The 26,464-nt window shown below is 35.6% G+C and overlaps 1 protein-coding gene across 1 annotated transcript in view; it reads right to left on the bottom strand.

Moving 5' to 3' along the window:
• CPEB4 (cytoplasmic polyadenylation element binding protein 4) overlaps positions 1-26,464 on the bottom strand; it is a 57,125-nt gene that overhangs the window by 7,540 nt on the left and 23,121 nt on the right. Inside the window, exons 4-5 of the mRNA XM_007424349.4 lie at positions 2,355-2,528; positions 640-729 (exon numbers count right to left, since the gene is read on the bottom strand). Coding sequence (XP_007424411.1) covers positions 640-729; positions 2,355-2,528 — 264 coding nt within the window. The remainder of the gene's footprint in view (positions 1-639; positions 730-2,354; positions 2,529-26,464) is intronic.

Below are 26,464 nucleotides of genomic sequence, written 5' to 3'. Positions count from 1 at the left end.
TTTAATCTGAATGCCACAGCTTTACCTTACAGAGGAGAAATAGAAGAAAGGGGGATTAAAGAAACTAAAGAAATTACTGAAAAGAAAACAGGAAGGGAAGCATGTTGAACTGTAGATAAATAGTTCAAACTATCTATTACCAACTGGAAGATCAGAAGTAAAATGGAAATAGGGTAAAAATAGCATTGACAAAACACTTCAAATAAGAAGGTGGACTAATGAACATTTCACATTATTTTATGATTTGCAATAGTACTGAAATATGCTTTTATGGCAGTGGAAACCCAGGTATGTAATAGAAAATGTGTTGAAGAGACAGCCATGTTAAAATCTCAGCTGAGTGATGAAATTCACTCTATGAATCATAGAATTGCAAGGTTTAGACCATCAAATCCAGTTCTATGCTCCATGCAGGAATCCAGAATTAAAGCATCCATGGCAGATGACTGTCTAGCCCTAATTGAAAACATCCAAAGAAGAGCCCACTGCTCTTACTGTTAAGAAAATGTCCTAGCAGTAAGGAAATCTTTTCATGAAGTGGGACAATATCATCTCTCAACTAACATAGCTTGTACAGAAATTGTTACTTGTTCGAATAATTTTAAAGAAGGACAGGATACACGATGTAACAAAAGTTACCTTTAGGAGGAAAATACGATTTACTTTCAGCTTTATGAGGCCAATCTACAATCAATGGGCCAAAACGACGAAAGCTGGCTGTGATCTCATCTGCAAGTTGGTGGACCAAACAAACAGAAAAAAATCTTCACTTTTTTTCAAGGAGAAAGGACCCGAATAAAGCAATTTTACATAATTGGATAATAATATTTGGGTAAAACTAGACAAAGCAAACATACAGAGAGATCTGATATTTTCAAAAGGAAAGATTTTGTGACTTAAAGTTTATATTTAATAAGAAGAACAATTTAAATATCAAAGCTCTGTCTTTAAAGTTACAAATAAAGATTTGCAGCAGCCCACTTAAAGTAATTAAATCACTGAATTTGAGCAGTTTTTATAACCTAGCTTCAGGCATTCTCCCACAGCTAGCATGCAGTTTGTATCAAGAGCATTGCTCAGCACAGACTTGAGAAAGGGAGAAGAATGTAACATAGCCTAGTCACGCCTACTGCTTACATCATATGCTTAAGCTATATCTGTGCACATCATCTGAGTTTGACCTCAGACTATCTTCAGCAGCACTTGCAGAAAGTGTTTATGTAACTGCTGCAGAGATGAGAATGCAGACCTCATTAGCAGAAAGCAAATGCTTCAAAGCCTTTCTTCCATTTCTAAATTCAGCTCAGGTGATCTGCACACTGGCTAATATTACCCACATACACAGCTATTTTTAAAGAGCACAATGGAATTGTTCCACTCAGTCTAATTGTAAAAGAAACTGGGATTTAAAGCTATTTCAAGAACAAACTGAAGTACTACTTATACACAACAACACAGTACCTGGAAAATTATACATATTTGATCTGACCTCCCCATATCCATTTTCTATTTTACTTAAATTCTTTCCAAGATATCCTTTGGATTTTCATACACTTGTGTCAGAATTTATTTCTTCACAATCTGATGTTTTGCATTCATGCAAGCAACAGAAGTATTTAACTTGGAAGAAGGAAGTGCCATAGATATTGTTCATATATACAGTTTATTTATACAGTTATTATCCAGAATGACAGAATTTAAAAAGTTTTTTAGGGCTAGAAATCCCTAAATAATTTCTTTACATTTCTTTTTTTCCTTTTAAAAAAGAAGCAGTCTGTTATTCTAATTAGCCTAAAAAAATAAAATAAAATAAGGAGATTCCATTTGTCTAGTAGACTTCTAAATCAAGGCAAATACTGCCATCAGTTACAGTTAATGTTCATACGCCCAGCATGTTCCTTATGTTTAAATGGAATTTTTTTCAGCAGTAATTCATCCCTCTGGTGAAATATATGGTGATAGCAAAGAAATAATGCATTACATATTGTTCCCTTAAATAGCTGAAGCACTACACTGTATTTCAAATCAGACACTGACTAAAATTTGTGCCTATCACAATCATCTTCAAAATAAAAGACCTTCATAAAGAGTTTTATGATGTCATAATATCTAACTAAATGAAGCAGATGCATAAAACATATCCTGTAAGCTGTGGCAACTCTTACCTCCTTATCATCGCAGTTCATAACCTAAAAGCTTGGGTATTTGGCAGCCCATAGGTTTACACAATTTACAGTGCCTGAAAAACTGCCTGAAGTCAGGACGTGAGAATGCTACAATCTGGCATAATTAGCCTCCTTCCCATAGGTCTGGTTATTGTGTGTATTTTTGGCAATACTAATATCCAACTATACCTTCATCAATATCAGGTGGCAAACCACCTACAAACACCTTGCGAGAATACCGTTCAACTCGCTCGCCATTCTGATGAGAGAAGCAATGTGGTGATCCTAGGCCACTATGGAGAGTCTGATCCCCACGTCCATCATCCAGAAATCCATCTTCCATTGGGAACAGGGAGGACTGACCTATAGTAGAAAAGACAAAATATGTATGTGTGTGTATATATATTCATATATGTATGTATCAAAACGGAATAATAGCTGCATATTTTCTTATTCTTTGTTCTTTCATAAAAACCCATAATTAATTATACAGATACACAACATTATCTGTTACCAACTGAATGATGCTGTACAGCAAAGCTAAATTTTAGTATCATTAAATGGGTGAATTATGCCAAGTGTGTCATAGTCAAATGTCACTAATTCTCTTCCAAACACAGAGACTATTTTTTCCCAAGTATATACTTCAGAGATATTCTACACCAAATTATTAAGAATCATTTCCAGTAACATTCTCCAGCATTACATAAAAAATGTTGGGACATTGCAAGGTACAAGATTTTAATCGCATCCATATGATCATACAGTTCAGGTAAAATATTCTATACCTAGCTTACATTTAGATTTCGCAGCTCTTTGTCGTTACTGGCAAAAACAGTAAAAAGAGCCAAAGGAAAAAGGAGGAAGAGGGGGTCCTCCAATCATTTTGCCCTTATTCTCACTGAGGTGACAAACTAATGGTGTCACCGTACGTATACTTCCAGGAAATATCAGTATGGTGGGTCTAATAAGTGCAGTAGAGCAATTAAAGGAGAGTGCTGGGGAGATCCAAGTTCCATCCCTACTTGGCCATGAAACTCAGTCAATGTCTTCAGACTGGTCACTAATTATTTATTTCATGTATACTGTAAGGTCTGTAGAAGACAGCTAGGAAAGAAATGTAATTTGTGTTTCAACCTTGAAGAAAGTAGTATTGTAAGTCAGTCAATATTTCTCTGGCTCCAATTTTAATTAAATCCAGAATACAGTTCTCCCTCTAACCTATCAAGGTTATCCCCCGTGCTCCATTTTTCTCCTCTTCAATGCCACTGTTGACGTCGGCAAGTATAGGATGAGAAAAGGAACTGAGCTCTTACCCCTTTAATACCTGGTCTACAAGAACCCACAGGTAGACTTTTCCCAAGTCTACTAAAACTGTCCTTCTTAAAGAGCTTGCTAAATCTGGTAAGAATACTATGTGTTTTTAAAAAAAGAATAGGAGAAGGGCTTCTTTCTCCTTGAAGCTTGCTGTTACAATTACCAGAGCCTGGTCACCACTGCAACTCTGTCGGCAGAAAAAAGAGGTTGAAGGCTTAAGGTTAAAAATTCACACTGATTCAAAAGTGAGCTAATAACTTCTCAGTTTGGGGGAAAATAGCTCAGTTTGTATTTGCCACTCTAAACTGTATCATTCCAAACTATAAACAGGGCTTGAACACTGAAGATGGTTGTTAACAAAGATGGTTCTAGTTAGAATCATATGAAACCACCTCTCAAAATCACCTCAGAAGAACTAGACCTTAATGGCTTTGTTTCTTGGCAGATTACACCAGACTAGTTAGTGGCTTGCTTAGGAAAAGTTATAAAATTATTTTTGCTATTCATTCTTGTTATTGTAGTTACTATATATTAGTGTAAGTATTATTCCCACAACATACCTTAGAATAAAAACGATTCCATTACAACTGGTCTTGTCTTTCTGGCTAGTTTTCTAGTTCATGTAGGATTAACATTTATATGAAGCAGACATGTATTAACCCCCCTCCATTTTATCCCTCCCCAAAGAATGCCATTTTGTTTAGTATACATCGAGTCTGTTGAAATTATAGCAATATAAAACTTTAGAAGTCATTCCTTTTATATTTATTATAAAATGCTAAACACACACCACCAGTCAACAGTGAAATCCAGATGCACCATATGGAATTGTGACAGTTCCATCTTCCAAGTGCCAGTGTGCATGCACACCAAGAGCATTGAACAAGTGCAGTGCAGGGAAATGTGGCAGTTCCAGGGAACCAATCCTGGAGCCACTGTACTTGGTTGAAGGCAGAGAGGTAAACATCTCCATCTTCCCTCCCCATCTCTTAATGTCTTTGATCAAATAGCTCCGACACTGGCTTCAGGAAAGGGTTGAGGCATAGCACCATAGACATGCACACAGTGACAACATTTTAATCACTAATGAAGTCATTACAGTTTACCAGTTTGCCATAACCTACCAAAACTGAAAAAACAAACAAACAAGCTCTACTTAGAAAAAGAGCACTATGCCAATCAATTTTCATGATCTGCATTCTTCTGAAAAACTGATAGAGATTCATCTTCTCAAATAATATAAATACTTTGAATTTAATAGTGCTACAGAGCCTCTTTTTAGCATTAACTCTTCAACTGCTGATCCCTACTGGGGAGAGATTTCTTATCATGATTTCTACATCAACACCTCAGACCAGGCAGCACCAAGGAAGCTAACAAAGTTGCATCTGTCTATGACTGTTAAGTCAGCATGCATGGTTCAAAGATGCAGTTGCAGCACCATGGTTCTCTCATCCCACAGATTTTTAAAAAGCACCTATGTGACTGAATTGCCAGGCTGCATTTTCCCAAATGATATAAAACTCTCTCCAAACTGTACATTATGGTTCTGCTACAGCCTGCAAGCCAGTTTCGTGTTGTTGAAGAGCGCTTTTAAAAACAAAGACATTGCTCAGATGCAGAGAACTTCAGTTTGATCACAGAAGAGTCAGATTAGAGAACTGACTCCAGGACTTAGGCAGTGTTAAATCGCCTATAACACAGTACTCAACATCATGATGGATATGCAAATCATTACCTAAGTATAAAAACGTTTGGAAGAAAACCAGTGCTAACAGCCACAATAAATTATGGTGACAGGCAACGTCGCCTGGGGGAGAGACCTGGGAATCCAAGTCATTTAGGTGCTTCTCTAGGTAACAACCCCCCTTCTCCCACCAGCATCCAGATGAAGCTATCATTTATGTTTACTTTAATTTTGGAACTTCTCTGTAGAAATACTGTTTGATACCCACTCACTTTGTGATTTAATATATTAATTCTTCCTTGAATATCTTACTCTGGGATATGCTACTTTCAGTAAGCAAAGTTACCATAGCATGCACATTGAAGAAGCCTGCCCCTGCCCCTTCCCCACCGGCCCCTTGAAAAACTTCTGATCTTCCTTTCAGAAGTAGTGGGTGCATTAATGATGCCGTAAGACATTTTAAACATCAGAAAATTAAAGAGGAATGTTGTTACCTCGCCTTCTCCCATATGTCCTTGCTGCATGTCAAATGAGAAGAAAAACAGCCTTTCAAACATTGTTAAATAAAAATTAAATATATATATATAGAGAGAGAGATACTATTTCACCTCCATACAGCCTCAGTGGTTCTCAAGCATTAGTGCAGTGCAGACCACATAAAATAACTTCTATCTCACACACATCAGAACAGCTAGCAAAGAGATCTAATTTTGAAAATGCTACCTTTAGCTGCTTTGTGTTTACTAGGGCATCCAGTGGATTGCAACTTTATTAGCAATGAAGGTTGCGCTCATGTTTCTAAGAGGCTGCAACCTAGACTTTGATCAGTCTATCAGTTTCCCAACAATCATATTTTACTTTCAGTGGGCCAATATCTTGAATTAAGTTTACAAGGGAAGTAACTGACCATGTGACTACCATGAATCGAAAGTTAGGAATGTTAATGTCTATGAAACATTAATGCTTTTATCCCACCCTCTAGCAAGTTGGTTTTAAAGAATGTTAGCCATTGGGCTAAATAACTAAAATATTCTGTAGACTAGAAAACAAACATCACAATGGATTGCTTTCTATGAACAACACTGGGACTCCTTCTGCAGTACTTGATTGTCTTTAGCTTTGGTTGAGTAAAAATAATATCAATGCTTGAGGTCAGAGGTGGGAAAGTTTTTTAGCTAGGAACTGCATTGAACATTTGGGAGAAAGTAGATGGGGCAATGATACAAAGTAGTCACAGCAATCTTATTTATGCATGTGATCAGAGTCAGGAGTTTCTAAAATGGGGAAAGGGGCTTGTGGAAAGTGTTCAGGTTTTAACTGTTAACTATGATAAGCTTACTTTTAATGCTTCCACTGTTCTTGGGTTTCCCAGCATGGCAGGAAACAACACTGCTGATTTTTGATAACTAAGGTCTGATATGCCTGAGGAGGGTGCTGTCTAAAGAAATTAGAGGCCACATACAGCCCTAAATCTTATGTTTCTCACCCTTATTCTAGCTTACATTGCTCACTAACAACCACATCCTAATGATATCAGTCAAAAAAGAAAAAAAAAACTCTTACAACCTGGTTACATGCCTCCAAGCATCAATTGATATGTCATGCACAAAGCAACAATTAGGACTAGTTCTCTTTAATTTGTGAAATCCACTAACAGGTTTTTTTTTTAAATTAATTTCCAGAATGGTCAACGACCAAGGCAGTCCCATGCATCGTAACATCCTTAATAGAGTATCAAGCTTTCCAATAAAGATCCCAGTCCACTATTTAAGAATCACCTGCATTAACTCTGAGAGGAGGAGAAGGAGGAAGAAAGGTTTTTCTTCTTCTAAAACATCTGCTGACTTTCTTTTTAACATGTCCAGCTCAAATGTATTTCTTGTCCCTCACATTACAAATCTTGGCAGCAGTTCTCTCCATCTTTCACCTCTCACAGTTTTTAGACAAATTAGAATACCCTTCAGAAAGAGTCAGAGCCTGATGAAACAAAATTAGCAGCTTGTTCAGAGAAGTGGAACTAGGGAGAACTGTCAACTCTTTAGCTGATAGAAGTTTAAATCTCAGTATAGACCTTTTGGAAAGTAGGTCTTGACAATGATTTCTGCTTAACATCAAGCACTTCATTGTTTATAGATGCAGAAAGGCCTAGAGTGGTTCTGTAATTCTTGAAATAAAAGCATAGCTACAGTAGGCGGCCTTGTGTGTGCTCATAGAACCTCAAGTGTCTTCAGAATATCCTCTACCTAAAAAGCCATAAAATCCTGCTTGTGGTCTGTAATTGAGTAACAAAACTAAATGTACAAAACAACTTTCTTTGTTTGGTGCACTAACAGGCTGGTCAACATAACTGCAATTCCTACTGAGGCCCACAACAGTGATGTTAAACTGCCAGACTGTTCTGCCACTTGTGTGCCATAAAGACATTGTGACAGTAACCACACCCAAAAATCTGAGAGAGATTGCAGGATGTTTTGCTACTACAGATTCCAAAACTGCCTGAATCCAGATTTGTCAAAGAAACTACAATTTCAAAACATTAAGCATCATTCTGATCTATTTTTCTACTTACTGATACAAATATGGGCAGTGTAGATGTTACTGTACCACCTATACCATGCTAGAAGCAATGTTTCAAAGCATTTCTGGAACTTGGGAAAACATGCTATTCCTATTAGAAATATTCCAAAAGTTTCAGGCTTTTCCAATTTAAGTATAGATTTAAATTTCAGTTACTTGGTAGATTCAAATACTCCTTATGTACTATTCACAGGAAGTTCATGAAAGTTCACAAGATATTTTTGACAGAGTAGAATATCTGTCTTATTTACCGAAGCATTTCCCTCTTCAGGTTTTTTGTTAATCAGGAAAAGTGCCACTATTCAGATTACATTAAAAATACTTTTTATGAAGCAAAAAGTAGATATCACCAGATTTTAAAATCTTATAGGAAAAAAATATAATGCCTGGACAAAAATGATCCCAGCTATATACAATTCTGGGGATCACACTTTAAAATGTTCAAAGAAAAGCAACAAGCATAATCAGAAATGAAGTCCTATGAAGAGAGATTAAAGGAGCTGGGAATGGTTAGCATTGAGGAAAAAAATACTGATGGAAGATATGACAGCACTCTTTAAATTCCTGTTCTCCATTCACTCCAGAATGCAGTACATAATCACAGATTCCAGCTGAATGTCAGGAGAAACTTTCTGATAGAAGAGCATACACACACACACACACACACATTGTGTGTGTGTGTGCATGTGTGTACATCCTGGCATGGGTCTTAACACTGAAAAATCTTTTTATATAATCCACTTTTTCAAAGAACTCTTCCAATCCATTGTTCCCTTAGCAAAGTCAGACAGTACCACATAAGCATGTCCATATATGTAAGCCAAGTAGTTGTTATTTCCAAAGAACAATGTCATCTGCACACACATACAAACACATACAAGAAACTAAAATGGTTGGATATAACAAGAAACTTAATTCAGACCAAAACTGGAACAGGGAGGCCATTCAAATGACACTGAACTACCTATGATAGGTAGATAAGTTCAGGTATTAGCTGAAACAGAGTTTAAAGATATATATATAATTTTTCTACGGGACAAGCTAACCATTATGATAATATACAGTTTACCCTGTAATTGTTATTTAGGACCAACAGTTACATATTATATAGAAGGAAAAGTTAGCACGACTTACAGTTTGAGCAGCAATAACAACAGAACAAAGAAGAATTTAATTGATAACTAAAGATAGATGAGCAAATGCTGTGTAGCAGACAATACAAGATAAGTTATAATGGTTCAATAAAGTTTTTGAAGGGGAAACCTATTTGGAGGAGGACAAGAGTTCTTAAATAAAACAGAGCTAATGTACCAAGCAATTGAAATACTTTTCTCTCATTACCAAATACATTATGTAATACTGCACCTAGTTAAGGCTTTGAATAAATGCAAATATTTAACATACCACCTTGTTTCCCAGGAATAACCCAGTGTTACATCAGCATTTTCTGCAGCAACCCACAAACTGTGAATGACAGACGTGGATCATGAAACATCTACAAACTTATGCCAAAGGGTCCTGATCAGACCACTGTTCCCAAGACACTTCATATTTTGCATACTGAAGTTTTCAAGTTTAGTCCCTAGCATGCTCAATTAAAAAATCTCAGATAGCAGAGATGCATGAAACTTGTTTCTGGCACTCAGGCAGTGCTGTCATGGTAGTATGTATCGAACCAGATTGATCGATCAGTTGCATTAGTAGATTGAGACAGCTTAATTTGTTAGAAAGCATTTAAGCAGGTTTATAAGTTATTTGTAGTTTATATTTTTACTGTGGGAAACACTGGCAATTCCCTTGATAAACATGGCTGCCATGTAGTATGTGTAGCCATTTGTGTCTAGAAGTTTCTTAAGTATGTGCCTAAGAATTCAGCCAACTGAATAGGCCACCAATTCAGTTTATTTAAAGTGTACAGGTTCCTCTCCCCCTGCACATACACATTTTTTCCTGTATGTTTCCTGTATTTTCTACATGTTTTTATATTGGTGACATCTGTTAAGTTTGAGATTATCAAACAATTTGCATATCAATGTGGCAAATACGTTAGTTCTTAAAACAAAAATCCCTGAACACTTAAAGGTTTGTAATTCCTTGCTTATAAAACTTGTGGAAGCAAACATGTCCCAACACATGTTAATTAGGTAATTGCATCTAAACAGAAATCAATCTAATTGAGACTAAGGAAAGTTCATAAAGAGGAGAGGATGAAGGCTATCGGCCCCTGTATCCAAGTATGCACTCAAAAATTTCATTTATTTCTATTATTAATATCACTGACAGGTCTCAATTCCTTGAATGTGTTTATTTTCCTTTATTTGGGTTCTACTCCAAGAAGAATGTGCATTAAGAAATAATTTTCCTTTGAATCTACTGGCAATTAACTACACTAGATATAGGTATTCTAATACAGAAGCTTGTAAAGCATGGTGTTTGAGAGTTTGAATTATGAATCAAAAAGTCTCTAATTTTATGTCAATCTTACCAACATTCAATAGATAGCCTAAAATAAACCTCACTCCCAAAGCCAAATTAGCAACGAACACATTTGGATGTCGTATTAATTCAGAGTTTGATTTGGCTCCTACTGCTAGCAGGAGCGCTAAAGGAAATGAAATAGCACAGTGTGAGATCTGCTATGTATTATGTGTAAACCAGGAACTCTGGCTCCTTTCTCTCTTCACGAGCCACAATCAAGTCCGGAAGAACCCATGGCAAGGGGAGCCAGACAGAGTGATCAATCAGCATGCAACAGCACACTGCTTGTTCATCCTAAAGTGATACTAAATGCACTAATAAGTTACAAGATGCAATGCAAGCACAAGCGTATCTGATTTTTCTTCTTTAAACAACAACCACAGAAGACAAGAGACTGTTCGTTATGTGGAAAATCCTCATTTCGCTTTCAAAAGGAATAGCAACTTAAGAATCTTTCAATATGGTACAATCCCAAGCCTAATTAGTACTATATGTAAAATAATAACAACAAGAATTAAAAACATTAAGTGCAGACATTTAATTTATTGTCCAGTTTGGCCCTCAGATTTAGTCCAAGACTATAGGATAGTAATACCCACCTACTTTACCAGATTTTTTATTAAAACATATATATCCTGCCAGGTGGCTCAAAAACACCAAAAGCAGAACAGCAGCACACAATAAAAGTTCAATTCTTTAAGAAAGAGTAAACAACAACACAACCTAGAAGAACATCCAAATAAAGAAATCTCATCAAACGCAGAGGGCACAAAAATAGCTAAAAAAGAAAAAAGAAAAACTTTCCCTAGCATCCACAATCTAGCAAAGAGATGAAGTAAGTCTCAGCAGTGTCATGTAATTTTTATCCTGCTTCTCCCAAATATACTCTCAACACTTCTGTGATTGGGAGCAGATCTTATGGAAAGGTCTTGAAATATGGGAAGCATTCTACAGTATTGAAGAAGGAAGTTGTGAAAATATCCCAGATCCTGACAGACTGGGTTTTTAATTATTAACACCAGCATTTTTAATCACTCCTCAAAGCTACTGAAAATCCATGTATGTTTTAAAACTGGCATCCTCCATTCCCTCTTGCTGATGTTGTCTTTTTCTCACAGCATAGCATATTGAACTGACATTTTCAATAACCTTCTAGTGAAGGAAGCTCTTATTATTAGGACATTCTACATAGTCATCTCATTACAAGAACCCGGTGGAAATACTGAAAAAAACTGACTAAGCTAAATCAGTCTGTGAATTAATTCTGTAGTCTATTTGCAAAATATCTGTTGTTAAAGTTAAAATTCATATTAACTCCAGCAATGAGTTACATGCTACCACCACTATTTTTTTCTCATCAATCTGGTATTGCAATACAAATAAAGCACTGTCTTAATGGGAAGGATTCAATTTTTTTCCTAGGCAGAGCACAAGGTTGAACATTTGAAAACATGTTGTGGATGCTCTTGCAGAATGACTGCTATGGGAGGCTTTGCAAAATGGCTACCATACAGAAGACTGCCAGTTACAAAGCCAGCATTGACCTGAATGCTCTGCCACCTTCACCTGCACAACACTATCATCTTTTCCTCCTCTTTTTTCCGTTTTCTAAACCAGCCCTGGGGTTCAGCCATCCATTATTTTTATTTTCCAGTATAGCTAATGGATGAAGCCTATCTGCTGCTCAAAAGTATTCTTGAAAACTAACTATGAGGCTGGAGGCAGATATTTTGCTTTGAAGCATGTCAGCTTTCTATTTTTTTTTTTAATTCAAAGAATGTTTTTAAAAAATGTACAAATTTGGGTGGGATAGGAAATCTTGCAAGTACTTTGGCACTCACTGAGGACCCAAAGTATAAACTATCTGCTCCAACTTTAAATAACAGCAATAAAACTCGGTCCTTACACTCATAAATACACTTGCTTATTGCCCAGTGGAAAATACTCTTTGACAATTCCATTGTTTTTATTATCAGAAATGGAAGCGAAAAAGAAAATTACATATGAGGAATTATTTTTTCAGTGTAGAAAGGAAACCACCAAAAAGAATTTCTTTAATAGACCTCATCTCTTCCACTTTTTCATAGCACCATTTTGATAGCTATTAGTAATGTTCTGATTAACAAAGGTTTCTCAGAATTATAAATTTATTTGGAAGGTGCTCAGCCTGCAACAAAACCATTTGCCAGTTGGTCAGTGATAACACTTTGACTACTGCAAGCAAGAAATCTTATTTACCAGATAAAGCAGAAGAGAAAGGTAATAAATAAATGGATTAATTTAATTGGGCACCTTAGTTTTATGTATTTTGCTGTTTTTATCATTTGCCTCACACAAGCTCTTAATCAGCTGCCATGTTACAGCAGCCGGTAATTTTTAGAGAAGACTTGAGAAGTGGAGTCTTCAAGATCACTTGCAAACTTTGAATCGGACTGTCAGACAGTTGTTTTCTTTTCCCTCCCTGCTTCTCCCATAAAGTTGGTGTGCTTCCCAATATTCTCTGTCACTTTTGCAATCCAATCTTCAATTAAGCTCTGACCACGCAGGGAGGGGAAGACAAGCAGAGAAACCAAAGAGCTGGTAACGCCCTACCAGTGCTGCAACAGAATCAAGAAGGTGCTACTGCAGTTGCCCCAATCCATGATCCTGAGAAGATCTATTCCTTCCCAGTACTTTGTGGTCAGCAAACTCTTACCACTTCATTCCAACAGGCCGTGTGCTCTGTAAACTGATTTACTGACTATATGACAAAAGAAAAATCGCATACCTGCCCTTTATTTCTCTCAGCATCTCCATTTTGCAATCTTTTTCCATTCCTCACACTCATTTTCAACTGGCTTCTTTGTCACTTTGGTTTTATGGCACCATGATGTGACCAGACAAGCAGTTTTCATACTTTTGGAAGAGCAGTGCGAAAATACTCCCTAAAAGAATTGTGTATTTTTTCCTTCTGTTGGCATTTAAGAGGTATGGTTTAAAAGAAAAAAGTCTGCACAGCTTACCATTTATTAGGTAAAGCAGAAGAGAAAGGTTAACAAAAATGGATTCATTTAAGTGGGCACTTTAGTTTTATGTATTTTGCTGTTTTTAACATTTTACTCACACAAGCCCTTAATTAGCTGCCATGTGGAACTTACAGTGAATAAGATAAATATCTTAATAAAATTCAATTTAAATTTTATATTGCAAGGCAGCCGTTTATATTATTTTTATTTCTTATCAAATCACTTCTGTTTTCATCTTTTAGATCTGCATGAAACTTCACAAATTAAAATCAAAATGTTGTAAACCAACTATGGAAGTAGGCTTTAATTCCCACTCAATGCTATGTACATTACTAACACGCACATCTATTTGATATGCAGCTCCATTTGGGCAAATTATCCTTTATACCAGTGCTAGCAAATTTGAGGAGTGAAATAAATATATCTTCGCAAGCATGTGACTCATTTAATAAACAAAATGCCTATTCATTTAATTAAGAGGAACCAAGAGTTCTATGCTGATTTAGCAAATATTACAATTCTGCAAGTTTTTAAAAAGAATATCCTAAAATTTATTTCTGTTTTTTCTCAATTCTCTAGAGATAGATCTAGAAAAGATCTTTGGAAAAAGTTTTTTTTTTTTTTAGTTGGAACACTAACAAATATTTTTGCAAAATAGGTTGGAAAATTGTTTTCTATAATCAGAATCTCCATCCACTGCTCTTTCACAGTACAGTAAGAGGAAATTCATATAAATGTCTACTCAAAAGAAAGACTCATTACCCTCCTAGGTAAGCATGCATATGATTGCCCTCTAAGAATACACTCACTTGGAACCAAAACTATTACATGTAAAATACAAGCAAACCTCTTCCAAATTGTGTTGAATCCCTGTTCCATTGTAGCTATCCCCATGTTCCATCCCAGCCTAGTTGAAGCGGAAGAGATTGCAGCGTGAAGATGCCAGCAAAACAAAATCAGGTTGCATAAGCAGAGTTACATTTGCACTTTTCTGGGTCAATTCCTTGTTATTTTATCATCCCAGCATCCAGACGCTAAAAGAACTGATAGATACTATCTCAGAACCACTGACTGTTATCTTTGAGAACTTCTAAAATACAGGGGAAGTGCCAGAAGATTGGAGAAGAGCTAACGTTATTCCAATCTTTGCAAAGGGAAGAAAGTTGACACAGGAAACACAGACCAACCAGCTTAACATCAGTACTTGGATAAATCCTAGAAAAGACCATCAAGCAGTGGGTTTGCAAGCCCTTACAAATGAACAAGGTGATTACTAGATGCCAGCATGGGTTTGTTAAAAATAGGTCATGCCAGGTAAATCTTTTTTTTGGGGGGGGGAGTCACTAGATTAGTAGACCAAAGGAATACTGTGGATATAGTATACTTAGAGTTCAGCAAGGCATTTGATGCACAGATACAAAATAGACAGTAGACAGCAATAATACTTGTGAGAGGATCTGGGCATCCTGGTAAACAACAGATTAAGCATGAACTAGCAGTGTGCGCGGCTGCCAAAAGAGCCAATGCAATCTTGGGCTGCATCAACAGAGGTATAGTATGGAGATCACAAGAAGTGACAGTACCGCTCTATGCTGCAGTGGTCAGATCACACCTGGAATACTATCTCCAGTTCTGGCCACTGTAGTACAAAAAGGATGCTGAGGAACCAGAAAGAGTGCAAAAAACAGCAACAAAGATGATGAGGCTCTTGGAGGCTAACTCCTATACAGAATGGTTAAAAGAATCGGGTATACTTATCTTAAAGAAAAGAAGCCTAAGGAGAAACATACTGTAATAGCAGTCTTCCAATACTTGAAGGGCTGTCCCAGGAAAAGGGTGTGGATTTATTCTCCATAGCATCCAAGAAGAGAATAAAAACCAATGGGTGGAAGTTTTTCAGAAGGAAATCTGAAATAAGGAAGAATTTCTTGATCTGGACTAGAAAGAAGTCTTTTCCAATGCGTGTGTGTGTGTGTGCGCATGCACGCACATGCACACATGCCTTCAAGTCAGTCTTGACTCCTGGTGACTGCCTGGACAAGTCCCTGCAATTTTCCTGGAAAGATTTTCAGAAGTGGCTTGCCATTGCCTGCTTCCTAGGGCTGAGAGAGAAGGACTGGCCCAAGGTCACCCAGCTAGCTTTGTGCCTGAAGTGGTGCAAGAACTCACAGTCTTCCAGTTTCTAGCCTGATGCCTTAACCACTATACCAAACTGGCTATGCTTCTATGATATCTCTCTCAAAAATGGCAGATATGTTTTCTGACTAATCTCTTCTGAGAGTATCAATGATATTTAATGTCACCATAAGAAATGAAGATGATTACAAAGGAAATGTCTGCAAGATTAATATCCAAATTTCACAGCCATAATAGAAGTCAAGCTATTTTTCTCTTTTTGGCCTGATCAAACGTATAATTTCTCTCATTCTCTCTCTCTTTCTCAGGCTCTCTTTCAAGAGCACTCAGCACATAATAGATTCAAATTTACTCCTTACATTACACGTTGCTATAGCTGAGCATTTTGAATCTTCCTCTCCTTAAACTGTTATATGCATATCAACTTAATGAACAGGTGCTATAAAAACCTCAGGCTCTTTGATCAATACATTGGGTTTGTATGTTCTTCTCAGGCAATCAGATTCTGCAATTCAGTTTTCAAATATTCCTATTGAATGTCTTGAATTATTACTGCATTTAATTGAATACTACTTTTTCCTTATTTGCTGTAACTTTCTTTGTATAAAATAACTTGGCCTTACATTCATTTCCTTGCTAAGGAAAACACCTAGACAGATATGAGGATAACTAGTAAACTTCAAAGCTAACAGCAGTTAAAGATATGAGCAGTCTTAGCAACTAATTCCATATACACATTGATCATTTACATTTCTTCTACCCTACAGGTATATTGGTGACCCTATTGGTGATCTTCTACCCTACAGGTATACATTTCTTCTACCCTACAGGTATATGAAGCAAGCCTAGAAGTCTATTATTCAGGCAAGAAGAGAAACAGTCGTCGTGCAATATCAAAAAAACTTTAAACAAACGCTATTGCTACATGCACTTTTATTTCAAACATTTAGAACACAAAATTTCTTAAACTTATTGATCAGACCACACAGCCCCAAATTATCATCAATCTCTGGTGCCTGCAGTGGGTATGTCAAAGCAGGCAGGATGGCAGACCTGGCATCACAAGGCAAGTCCCACCACTTTTGTATGTGCATGCAGTGTCATCCCCACCAGTACGAGAGGGGTGCAGCTTGCAGCACAACCCCATGTCTGCCGTCTGGCTCCTTTTTACCTCCCATATAGATGACTATGTCTTTCCAATTATTAAAAAAAATACCCCGTTATTACTCTGGAGTTATCTGAAGGAAGTGAGTAGTAGTTAACTACTCCTGTTTCTACAGTATGAAATAAGGAATTAAAAAATACCGTAAGATGAAAACATATCACATTTAGAGATAGAGAAGGATCGACATTCCTTGTGAACATTTGTGTATATCTAGGAAAGCTTTGGACTGCGGGTCAAGATTTTCATATTTGACTTATGGAGGCCCAGGTAGAAGCCCCTCCTCAAAAGACTGACTATATCCCTGTCCTTTTCTTTGTGCAGGAAGAATGATGGAGGATGAAGGAAGCAATTGCTCCTCCCCTTCTGTGCATGGAAAAAGATACTTTCTTTCTGTTTCTACTGGAAAGGGTGGGTAACAATCACTCCCCCAATGGCAATGCTAAGAACAGGGCAGAGTTCAATAGGTGGGACTTTTAAGGAGAGAAGTTATACCCATCGATGTCAGCCAGGAGGTGGGGAGCATATTAACATCTACTCATTGTACACAGCAAGTTGTTAACTAGACAAAGTGTTTAGGTAATAATCCATACTCAGTGATCCCATCAACTAAGACATTGTTTTAAATGAGTTGGCCATGGATTGGAATTCTACATTCCTGTAGAATTTGGGAAGGGAATTTAACTGAACAGCAATTCAATCCTTGGTATTATAATACCAAGATAATAACATAGGAGATTAGAGATCTCATCACATTAGAGATCTCCTACAGTATTAGATCAGTCCTCGAACTTAACAGTATCAAAATTTGAAAATATATTAATAATAGTTTTAACCTTTTTCCCCACATTCCCAAATAACTTTTGATCACTACTGTTCAATGCTACCTTGATCAGATATTAGAAAATGTTAAGGATTTCTTTCACAGTGAGAAAAGACATAATACTAAATTATGTTAAAAATGAATTTAATTTATATTTGTACCAGAACTTAGTGAGTCATATTTAATATTAATTTAGTAAAAAGCATCCTTCTGGGTGGTACTTAATCTGTGGAATGATCACCCCACGGAGCTCAGAAGGTTTCTAGCACAGACTGCTTCCACCAAAAATTTAGCACATAGCAAAATGCTGGACCAACCGAGAACTCTCAATATTACTAATTACTGTAGCGGTTACAGTAATATTTGTTATTTTAACTTTTCAGTAAGGGATTTTAAAAAAAAACAATGATTTTTTTTAATGAAACTGGAAACTTTCCATAAATTCTTTTAGAAGAATTGATATTTTGGCCATTGAATCTAACCCCTTGTTCTGGGCAGGAATCCAAATGAAAGTATATTAGATAAGATGGCTGTCTAACTTCTGAACATATTCAGTGAAAGGCAGTCTTTTACCTCCCTTGGCAACTGGTTCCACTGTCAAGCTTCTCTTATTGTTAGGAATGTACTTATATATTTGTACATAAATAGAATAGTTCATACAAATCCCTTGTGAAATATTTATATAGCTTTCTCTGCATGCTTGAATAACTTATTTAATTGTTGCTAACGCTGTCTGCAAATTCAAATTTTAGATGAAATGTTCAATATACAGCTTTATCAATAATCAGCTTACACCATGATTTCATAAACTAATGCCTTTTTAATATGATTTAATTTACTTCATGCCTACTTTAAAAAAATTAAACATTTTTATATCAGGACCTTAAGGGTATTTATAACTTTGGAATGCCAATAAACCCAGCATTTCTAAATCTGACATTTAGCTAAGAAGGAAGGGATACATGAGTTTACATTAACATTCCAATTTTTGGTTTTCCAGCTCTGAAGTTTACTTACCACAGATTCTAATGTCCAAATAACAAAGAATATTATTAGAATAATATAGTACATTTGTCAACTGTTTATCATTTTAATTAAGAAAAGAATAATGAACTTTCTCCCAGACTCTTCCAATCCATACATTTATTTAAAGAAAACTCAGATCAAAGATTAGAAAACAAAGCTGGAGAGACTTTCAAATGATCACAGATAACTACTGAAAAACTTGTCATTTCTTGTGGAAAGAGTTTTTGGCCACTTCTAGGGGAGTGTCAAGCAAAAGGGCCTTTGTTGCTTTCTTAAACTGATTGTTCATCTTCACTACAATTCCTAGAAATTCAGAGGATGTAAATGGAAAGCAAGATAGTTGTATATTTCAGAATGGTCAACAAGTAGATTTGTTGTTTTCATGGTAAGCACAAACAGAAATAAACTGTCCAAATGTAGTATCTGATATAGGGAGCTAGGCCAAATTTAAACTTCCCAGATCAATACAGAGTTTAGAACATGGTTATCCTTCAGATGTCACACTTTCTAGGAAGTAGTTCCCTGAAAAATCAATAGGTACAATTTAAAAGCAAAATGTGAAAATACCTTTTTTAAAAAATGGAATGGAACTGATCTATGACTAAACACATCAACACTGATGTTGACTGGAAAGACAGATCCATCCTAACATGAAAATTGGCATTTCCAAGGAGAATACTTGACAGGTTAAAAGCTACCGCAGAAAAGAGGCATCTGTTCCTTTTACATAACAAAAATACATATTTGTATTTTTATAATTAAATCAAATTACATCCTACCGCACCTAGGGAAAAAAACTAGTGGATGATTGAATGATTATCTTTTCAATTGCTTAAAAGATGTACCATAAAAAGACTGTGTTCAAACTTCATTACAGACATTTCAGGAAAAAGTTACTTGTCTTAGTAGCGTACTTGCATGTTAGCATTTATTATATCCAACATTTTCTAAACACAGTTTCCTAAAAATAGGTTTTAACAATAATCCTAATCCCATAAAATATATTCCCTTAACAGAAAAAACTCTCTTGCAAAGCACTGTTTTATTATAGTTCAACAGCAGCAGAGATATATTCAGTAATGGAACAATTATATGGAAGATAGCAAGAGAGGAATTTTACTGCCTTCAAATAATCTGTACTTATCTGAACTCATTTAGCTGTACATTTTGACTGCTTTTTTAGTGAAACCTGCTCTTCCAAACTTTTCCAAACATTGCACTAGAAAGATCAGTATTGTGAGCATCAGGTTGTTTTCACATGTGCTAAACAAATTAGTGCACGCTGTTTCATGTTTAATATGCTATTCCTATCCTAGTTGAGTAGTTAGAGTGCAGTAATTTGTCCTCACGTGGTATATAGAGTAATTTGGCTTCAGGGAAAGGGAGAACAATAAATGTAATAATTGCTTACTTTTTAAATCATTACCCCTCCAGCGTTGTATAGAAAGTTCAAATCTCAAAAATCAGGAAGTAAAGGGCCCTCAGACGACAATGTAAAAAAGGAGGCAACAACTCTTCCCATTTTCCTTCAAATACTCCCAAGCAAGCAATCCACTACTGAGGTTGCAAATTAGGGCAGTCATCAAGAAAAAATAACCAGAAAAATTAACAAAATGATATAGCTGTATGAGTAAGAGCTGGGCTCATCTATCATCAGTAATGTCAGTCACCAGCTAAGCGGTGTGTGAACTAAAATACATTTACATGATCTTTGAAATCACAATTGAATTAATGCTGTATTAATATAGAATTATACTAGTTATATACTATAAATTATATACTATATAATTATGTATTATATATTATATATCACCTATATAATATATAATTATGTAATTATATAATATAATCATATTCATTTTATATTAATTATTAATTGAATATATTATATAATTATATACTATCATTATATTCATTCTATATTAATTTAAATATATATGAAATCAGATCTGGGAAAGGGAAACTGTTAGGTAATTCCAGAAACAAGTGAGAATTGCAATAATTTAGGGTGTGAAGAGTCCGTCTTCTCCCCTATATTAGGATATAGGCAAATTTAAAAAGTCACATTCATAATGGATTTGCCCAAAAGCATAATTACTAGTTGTTGTGTAAGTTATATATAGTACAATTACATAACTGTATTGATTTGTGTGTATGAGTACATATAACACTGTAAGAATACTACTTGTTTGAATTTCTATAAATTAAAAATCTGATATTATAAACTGACGATATGAAATTCAATATGATAATTTGTTATGGTGGGACTTCAGCTATATGTTTCAGCTATAGGCCTTGTTCTATGTAGGATGAAATGAACTACACTATAGGGAAATTCTAATATTTTAAATCAAAATTGAAAGGTAGCAGCATTAAAGATATTACCATTTACCAATCATTTAATGGAATCATTACATGAGGATGGGTCTTAAGAGACTGTGGTAAAAATATTTTCAAAATCAGGCCAAATATTTGGGCAAATCTAGGAGTTAACAGGTATGTTGCTATATAGGTAGCAATGCCTTTATGTAACAGAACAAATGACTCCCCTTACCCTCTGACGTCGCATAGATCTTTCCATTTGGGATCACCAGCTTGTAGAAGGCTGAACAAGGATTTTCTAAAGGGGTATTTAATAGATAATAGGTATTTACAGATGCTTACAGTATTCATTTCACCCCTTAAAACACATGAAATTCCCTCTCAAAACAGATCTTAGTCCTTTCCACTTTTGGAATGTAATCTTCAACTTGCCTGGTGTGATGCTTGACCTGATCTTGTTTTGAGTATTGTATTACTAGGTTGATTAAGATATAAATAATATCAGAGCTACCAAATCTACACTGCAAAAATCCAAAAAGCCACTAAATGGCAGCAAAGATAATTTTCTGTGTCAGTTCTGGGAGTTGAATTCATTGCCCTAATTGGCATCTTCCAACTCTATGATTTTATTTCCCTGGGCTTGAATACAAAAAGTAAGATTTTTCAATCATTTTTTCTTTAAAATGGCATAGCACAATGCCACATCAAATTACTTTTACAACTGGTTCAGAAGATATCACCATCAGATGAAAAAGCTTCTTTGGTGTGCAAAACTAATACTATTCTTTGAATCCAGGACCAAGTATATTTTTCATTTTACAGTATTCAAAAACATTAGTACTTTAAGATTCTAAAATCAACCAGGATAATTTCATTTGCTCAATTATGCACAATACATGTTATGCTGTTATAATCATAAATTAAGATGGGGTCTAAGAAGTACGGTACAACATCCCAATTTCTAACAATTATAATCAAGATTCCATTTTCCTATCAGGCTATTTCTTCAGTCTCTGAGGCTCTTGAAAAATACTGCTCCAAGATCACTTCTCCAATCTAGTTGCAAGACACTATGCTATCCATCTTTTATCCTTCACAACTTATTTAGAGTATGCCATATTCTTCTTTCTCTGTTTACCACTACCCTTCCACAGATTATTTCAGGATGGGGTAACATTTCCAAAACAAAGATTTTGACAGATATCAAGCATCACTACAACTAGTATCTTCAACTTTTAGAAAATACTCAAAACCAGTAATTACCATTTTTATTGGTACCAAATTTCTAGTCTAACTTATTTTGAACGCTCAATTTATTGCTCAATGTTCCTGGTGTATCTGATTTTCTAAGGTGCAGATGACTTTAAAACAGTATTCAAGGGCAGTACAGGTATTCAAGATAATTTTTAATTTCAAACAATTGGTTACCTATAATCAATGCTCTAATTAAGCAAACAATTTGACAATTTATACTGTCTCCAACAGTAGAAACTAATTAACACTATTAGGTTTCTGATCACAAATATTACGCTCCATTATAAAATTATAACTATTGTTTCTTATTTGACAGAAGCAGTTATAAATCACTTACAGCAGCCACTTTAAGAAACTGTATTAAGCAGAAGTTCAATGAATGGGATATTAATAGCCTAAGATATTGAAAAATATATTCTTTTGCCTCTGGTACACTGTTAGTTATCTTTTTTTGGAAATCTGATCAAATAATATTCAATTACTCAGTGTAATTTCCTTTTTACAATGTAGTCTGCACATTAATGCATAATAGCCCAATTCTAGGAGATCAGTTTGATCGGCTCACACGTATACTGTCTTGTCTGAAGGTCTTCTGGAGGAATATAAGCAGCCATCAAGGGAAACATAGGATGCCAGGCAAGATAAGTTATTGGTAGAAACTAATAACCTTTCTTGCTTAGCATCTTATGTTTCCCTTGATATCTCTTCTTATATTTTTACTCTGCCACTATCTTCCTCAAATTAATCCAATTTTATCTTACATTCCTTTCACGAAAATGATCAAAGCCACTATACAATGTAACTTTGCTCCAGAGAAACAAAAAAGCCTGGATTGGTTTATCATCATGATAATGTTTAAATTGTCACCTCAAATGAGTTGAGTTTGGAGGAAGTAAAGCAGATCTCTCCCTGTCAAGCTCAATCTTTGAAAGTCAAATATCTCATAAAGGAAATGCAATCAAGTTTCTAGAGAAAGACTCTGCACTCTTGTAGATATAAATACCCATACTGAAAATGACAGCTGCTTAAGACAAACAAGTAACCGTATTCAGAAAGATGATAAACAAAAATAAAACTCTAACAATTGACAATGGTTTGTGGACAACTATTTGAAAACTGCAGTATTTAACAAAGTAGACCATATAGTATAAAAGAAAAAGAAAAAAACAAGAAAACTGGCTTGTTGCAGTACTCAGAATATTTGAAGTTGTTTATACAATCTATATAGATTATCCTGAATTGAAATTTGTCTACCAATATCAACACGTTCATAGCATTCTGAGTTTATCATACTAAAAATACTAGGTCACATATCACATGAGTATCAAAGTGGAGGCCCTATTGCTTTTTAAAAGCTACCATAAAGATACAGCCTAGGTCGAGCACCTTCCTCTGCATACTTTCCTAATGAGTTTTTTGTTTTGTTTATGTCAGCATTTATTCCCAAGAATTTCAGCTGCATCTCTATTCCATATGAGTATTTTTTCCCTTTTTTCCAGTCTTTGAATAATTCACTGAACGTATATATTTGAAAAACAAGCTCATACAGAAAAAATAGAACATGCAGACTTTTTAAAATACAGTATAAGAAAGTCAGCCACAAGAACTCATGGTGCCAGTCTAACATTTCTGATTAAAAATGAGATCAGAACAGGGTCCTATGCTTCCTGTCAAGCTCTCAATTTTATTCTCCCCATCCTTCAAGTCTGTGGGCTATTACCATTCTGTTACCATGATTACAGACTAGGAGGGTTTGAAACAATTCACAAAATTGTTTTTAAAGCCAGGGCTAGAACAATATGCAAAAATTCAACACTATTCCATAATTCATGTAGTCCTTAGAGTAACAATCAGAGTATGTTCATCTGCTTCCATCAATCATTAATATACAGCTGACAAGTAGCAGCCATGCTGTTCACAAAATTCATCAATAGGGTCAACAGAGGGTAGTGGATATTTTAGAGGCATTTTCTAGGATATTGTTATTACCACTACCACCACTACCATCATTCACTTCCAGTTTCCAGGAATCCAATAAACCCTGAAAAGTAAAGATTACAACTGTTTGCAACTGAAAATTATTCTCCATGAGCATTTCTACCTCTCATGTAAAAGAAGAAGAAAAAATGAGGTTTCCTTAATTTTAGAAACCAAAGGTGGCCACAGGACAAAACTGGTAGTGATACCATCAATGTTTCTCTCAAATAAGTGGGGCTGTATGCAATAATCATCATATCAGAACAAGCCATGTGTTGAATATATTTCTTTTTTTCCCTTTTATTGTAATGTTATAAATCTTGATACATCATACTATTTCAATGCAGATTTCAATGCAGTAATGTTTATATAATATGATTAAAATTATTAACATTATATTATTTAAAAACCTTAAAGTATTGAAAATAAAAAGATTTTTTTTAAAAAAATTATCAGTATTAATTGCCATTTAGGAAGTCAGTGTTATAAGCGTAAGATTATTTAACTTTTCATCTAAAGTGGGGTATAAGATAAAAAAAAAAGAATCACTGCAATTCACATAAAAGTATTAGTTATATGATGATAGTTTCAGTCTTGAATTAATTCTTTAATATCAGTATCTCCACTGTATTGTTACTTAAGTGTTGAATGTATTTCTGAAATTCCTCTAGAGGCCAGACTGCCTCCTGGGACAACTTCTCTCTGGAGAAAATGTCAGGGACAGGGTCCCTTCCTCATGGTCCTCACCCAGTCCAAAGCCCCAACGGTTGACATAAATCATTCTAGCCTTCTCTGAATACAAAAAGACAGGCTCTTTATTTCTTCAGGCATAGACAGGCATACATCAATCTGCCCAGATAGTTTCATGTAACACGTGGCTTTGACTGGCCATGAAAGCTAAGGAGGATTAGGAAGACTCAGATGGAAGACTATCAGGGAATATCAGCGCTAAAGACATCCCAAAAGAAAAAAAGTGTTTACTGTTGCCAAGAAAGCTGCATGGTTGTATTCATGAAGTCACCAGGAGCCAACCTTAATTTAAGCATGCTTTTTTTGTTGTTGTTTAAAATTTATCCGTCTTTGCATTGCAGTCCATTTCTCTGTACATAGTCTCTGGCTCTCTGAAGTGAGGAAGTATAAACGAACGGGTGGGAGGTGAGAGTGCTCCGGACATCTAATTCCATCCATTCACTGTTTATGCCTATTTATTTAGTTTATCTTGTTTAGCTCTTAACGCTATTCCATCCTCTCTAAATCTCTAAAGACAACAGCTATTATAAAAAAGCTAAGATAGACTGAGAAAGATGATCATGCTTCCCTGTACTTGCCACAATCCATCAAATTTGTGTCTAGGTAAACTTCAGGATTCTTGATGGCCCTCATATGTCAACCGTGACGAATACTGTGAATATATTATGTAACAAGGTGCTCACAGATGTTAACTCTGGTACCTTCATTTGCTGTGCCAATTGTACCTTATGGGATTTAGAATATTTTTGAAGTTTGGAATTGTGATCTTCTTTTTAAAACTCACAAGCAATAAACCTTTCATTCAGTTCATTGGTATTACTTTAAGGAAGGTAAAACCATAAATACATTATAATATGTGGCACACAGTATTTATATTTTTGTTTGCCCAGTACAGATTAACTAATAAATGTATGGGCTACTTCCCCATATCTATTTGGGATACTTTCTTCAAAAATATGTATCTATAAATTGTAAGGAATTCTCAAAGTTTGCAATGACCAAATAGCAAAAACATAACTAAAATATTATGAACGTTTCATACTAAATACCTAACATATCTGTATGGTTAAGAATCTTGAGAGCAATTAGCTCTATTTGCAGAGTTATTAACTGCGATTCCTTGTTTATGTGGGGGGGGGGGAGCCCATAACAGATCTGAAGGCTGAATCTCTTCCGAGTACTGGAAACAACTTCTGTTATTTATCTTCCCCATCCCACATAAACATGTCTTAGAGACATCACTGTGGGTTCCCCTTTTCTCAGTACAGGTAGTCCCCAGTTTAAGAACAAGTTCTGTTCCCAAGATCTGTCCTTAAGCTGAATTTGTATGTAAGCTGGACAGTATCATTGTATAATACTGTATAAGTAGTATTGTGTAATTAACTCAAACCATTGTGTATTTACCTTGAATTATTGTGTATTTAACTCGAATTTTGCTACAATAGGCCCTGTTCTTAATCATGAGTCATCCTTAAACCAGGAGTGCTTAACCTGGGGACTACCTGTACCAGAATGGAAAGATCAGTAGCATACCACCTCCCAGCCCTGTTTGCTTCCTTTCCTCCACAGTAACAACAGCTTGGCTTGTCTTCATTTTCGTTCCAGAGAGCAGGGAGTAAAGGCTCATATTCTCAATCTCTCCTGAACTGAATAACCCTCTCCCTTGATCTCAGGATCTTTTCCATTCTCTGCAAGCTCAGCGCTTGTCTATTTCCAGGAAATTCACCCATTCAGGTACATATGCGCACCGCTGCTTGTGTGAGGCCTACTATGCACGAACATATT

The sequence above is a fragment of the Python bivittatus genome, unplaced genomic scaffold (assembly GCF_059951505.1).
Source record: "Python bivittatus isolate LINGU-HERP-01145 unplaced genomic scaffold, Pbiv_v1 ctg000080_np1212, whole genome shotgun sequence".
Classification (NCBI taxonomy): Eukaryota; Metazoa; Chordata; class Lepidosauria; order Squamata; family Pythonidae; genus Python; species Python bivittatus.
The sequence above is the reverse complement of the archived record's forward strand: the minus strand, read 5'-3'. Positions and strand labels throughout refer to the sequence as shown.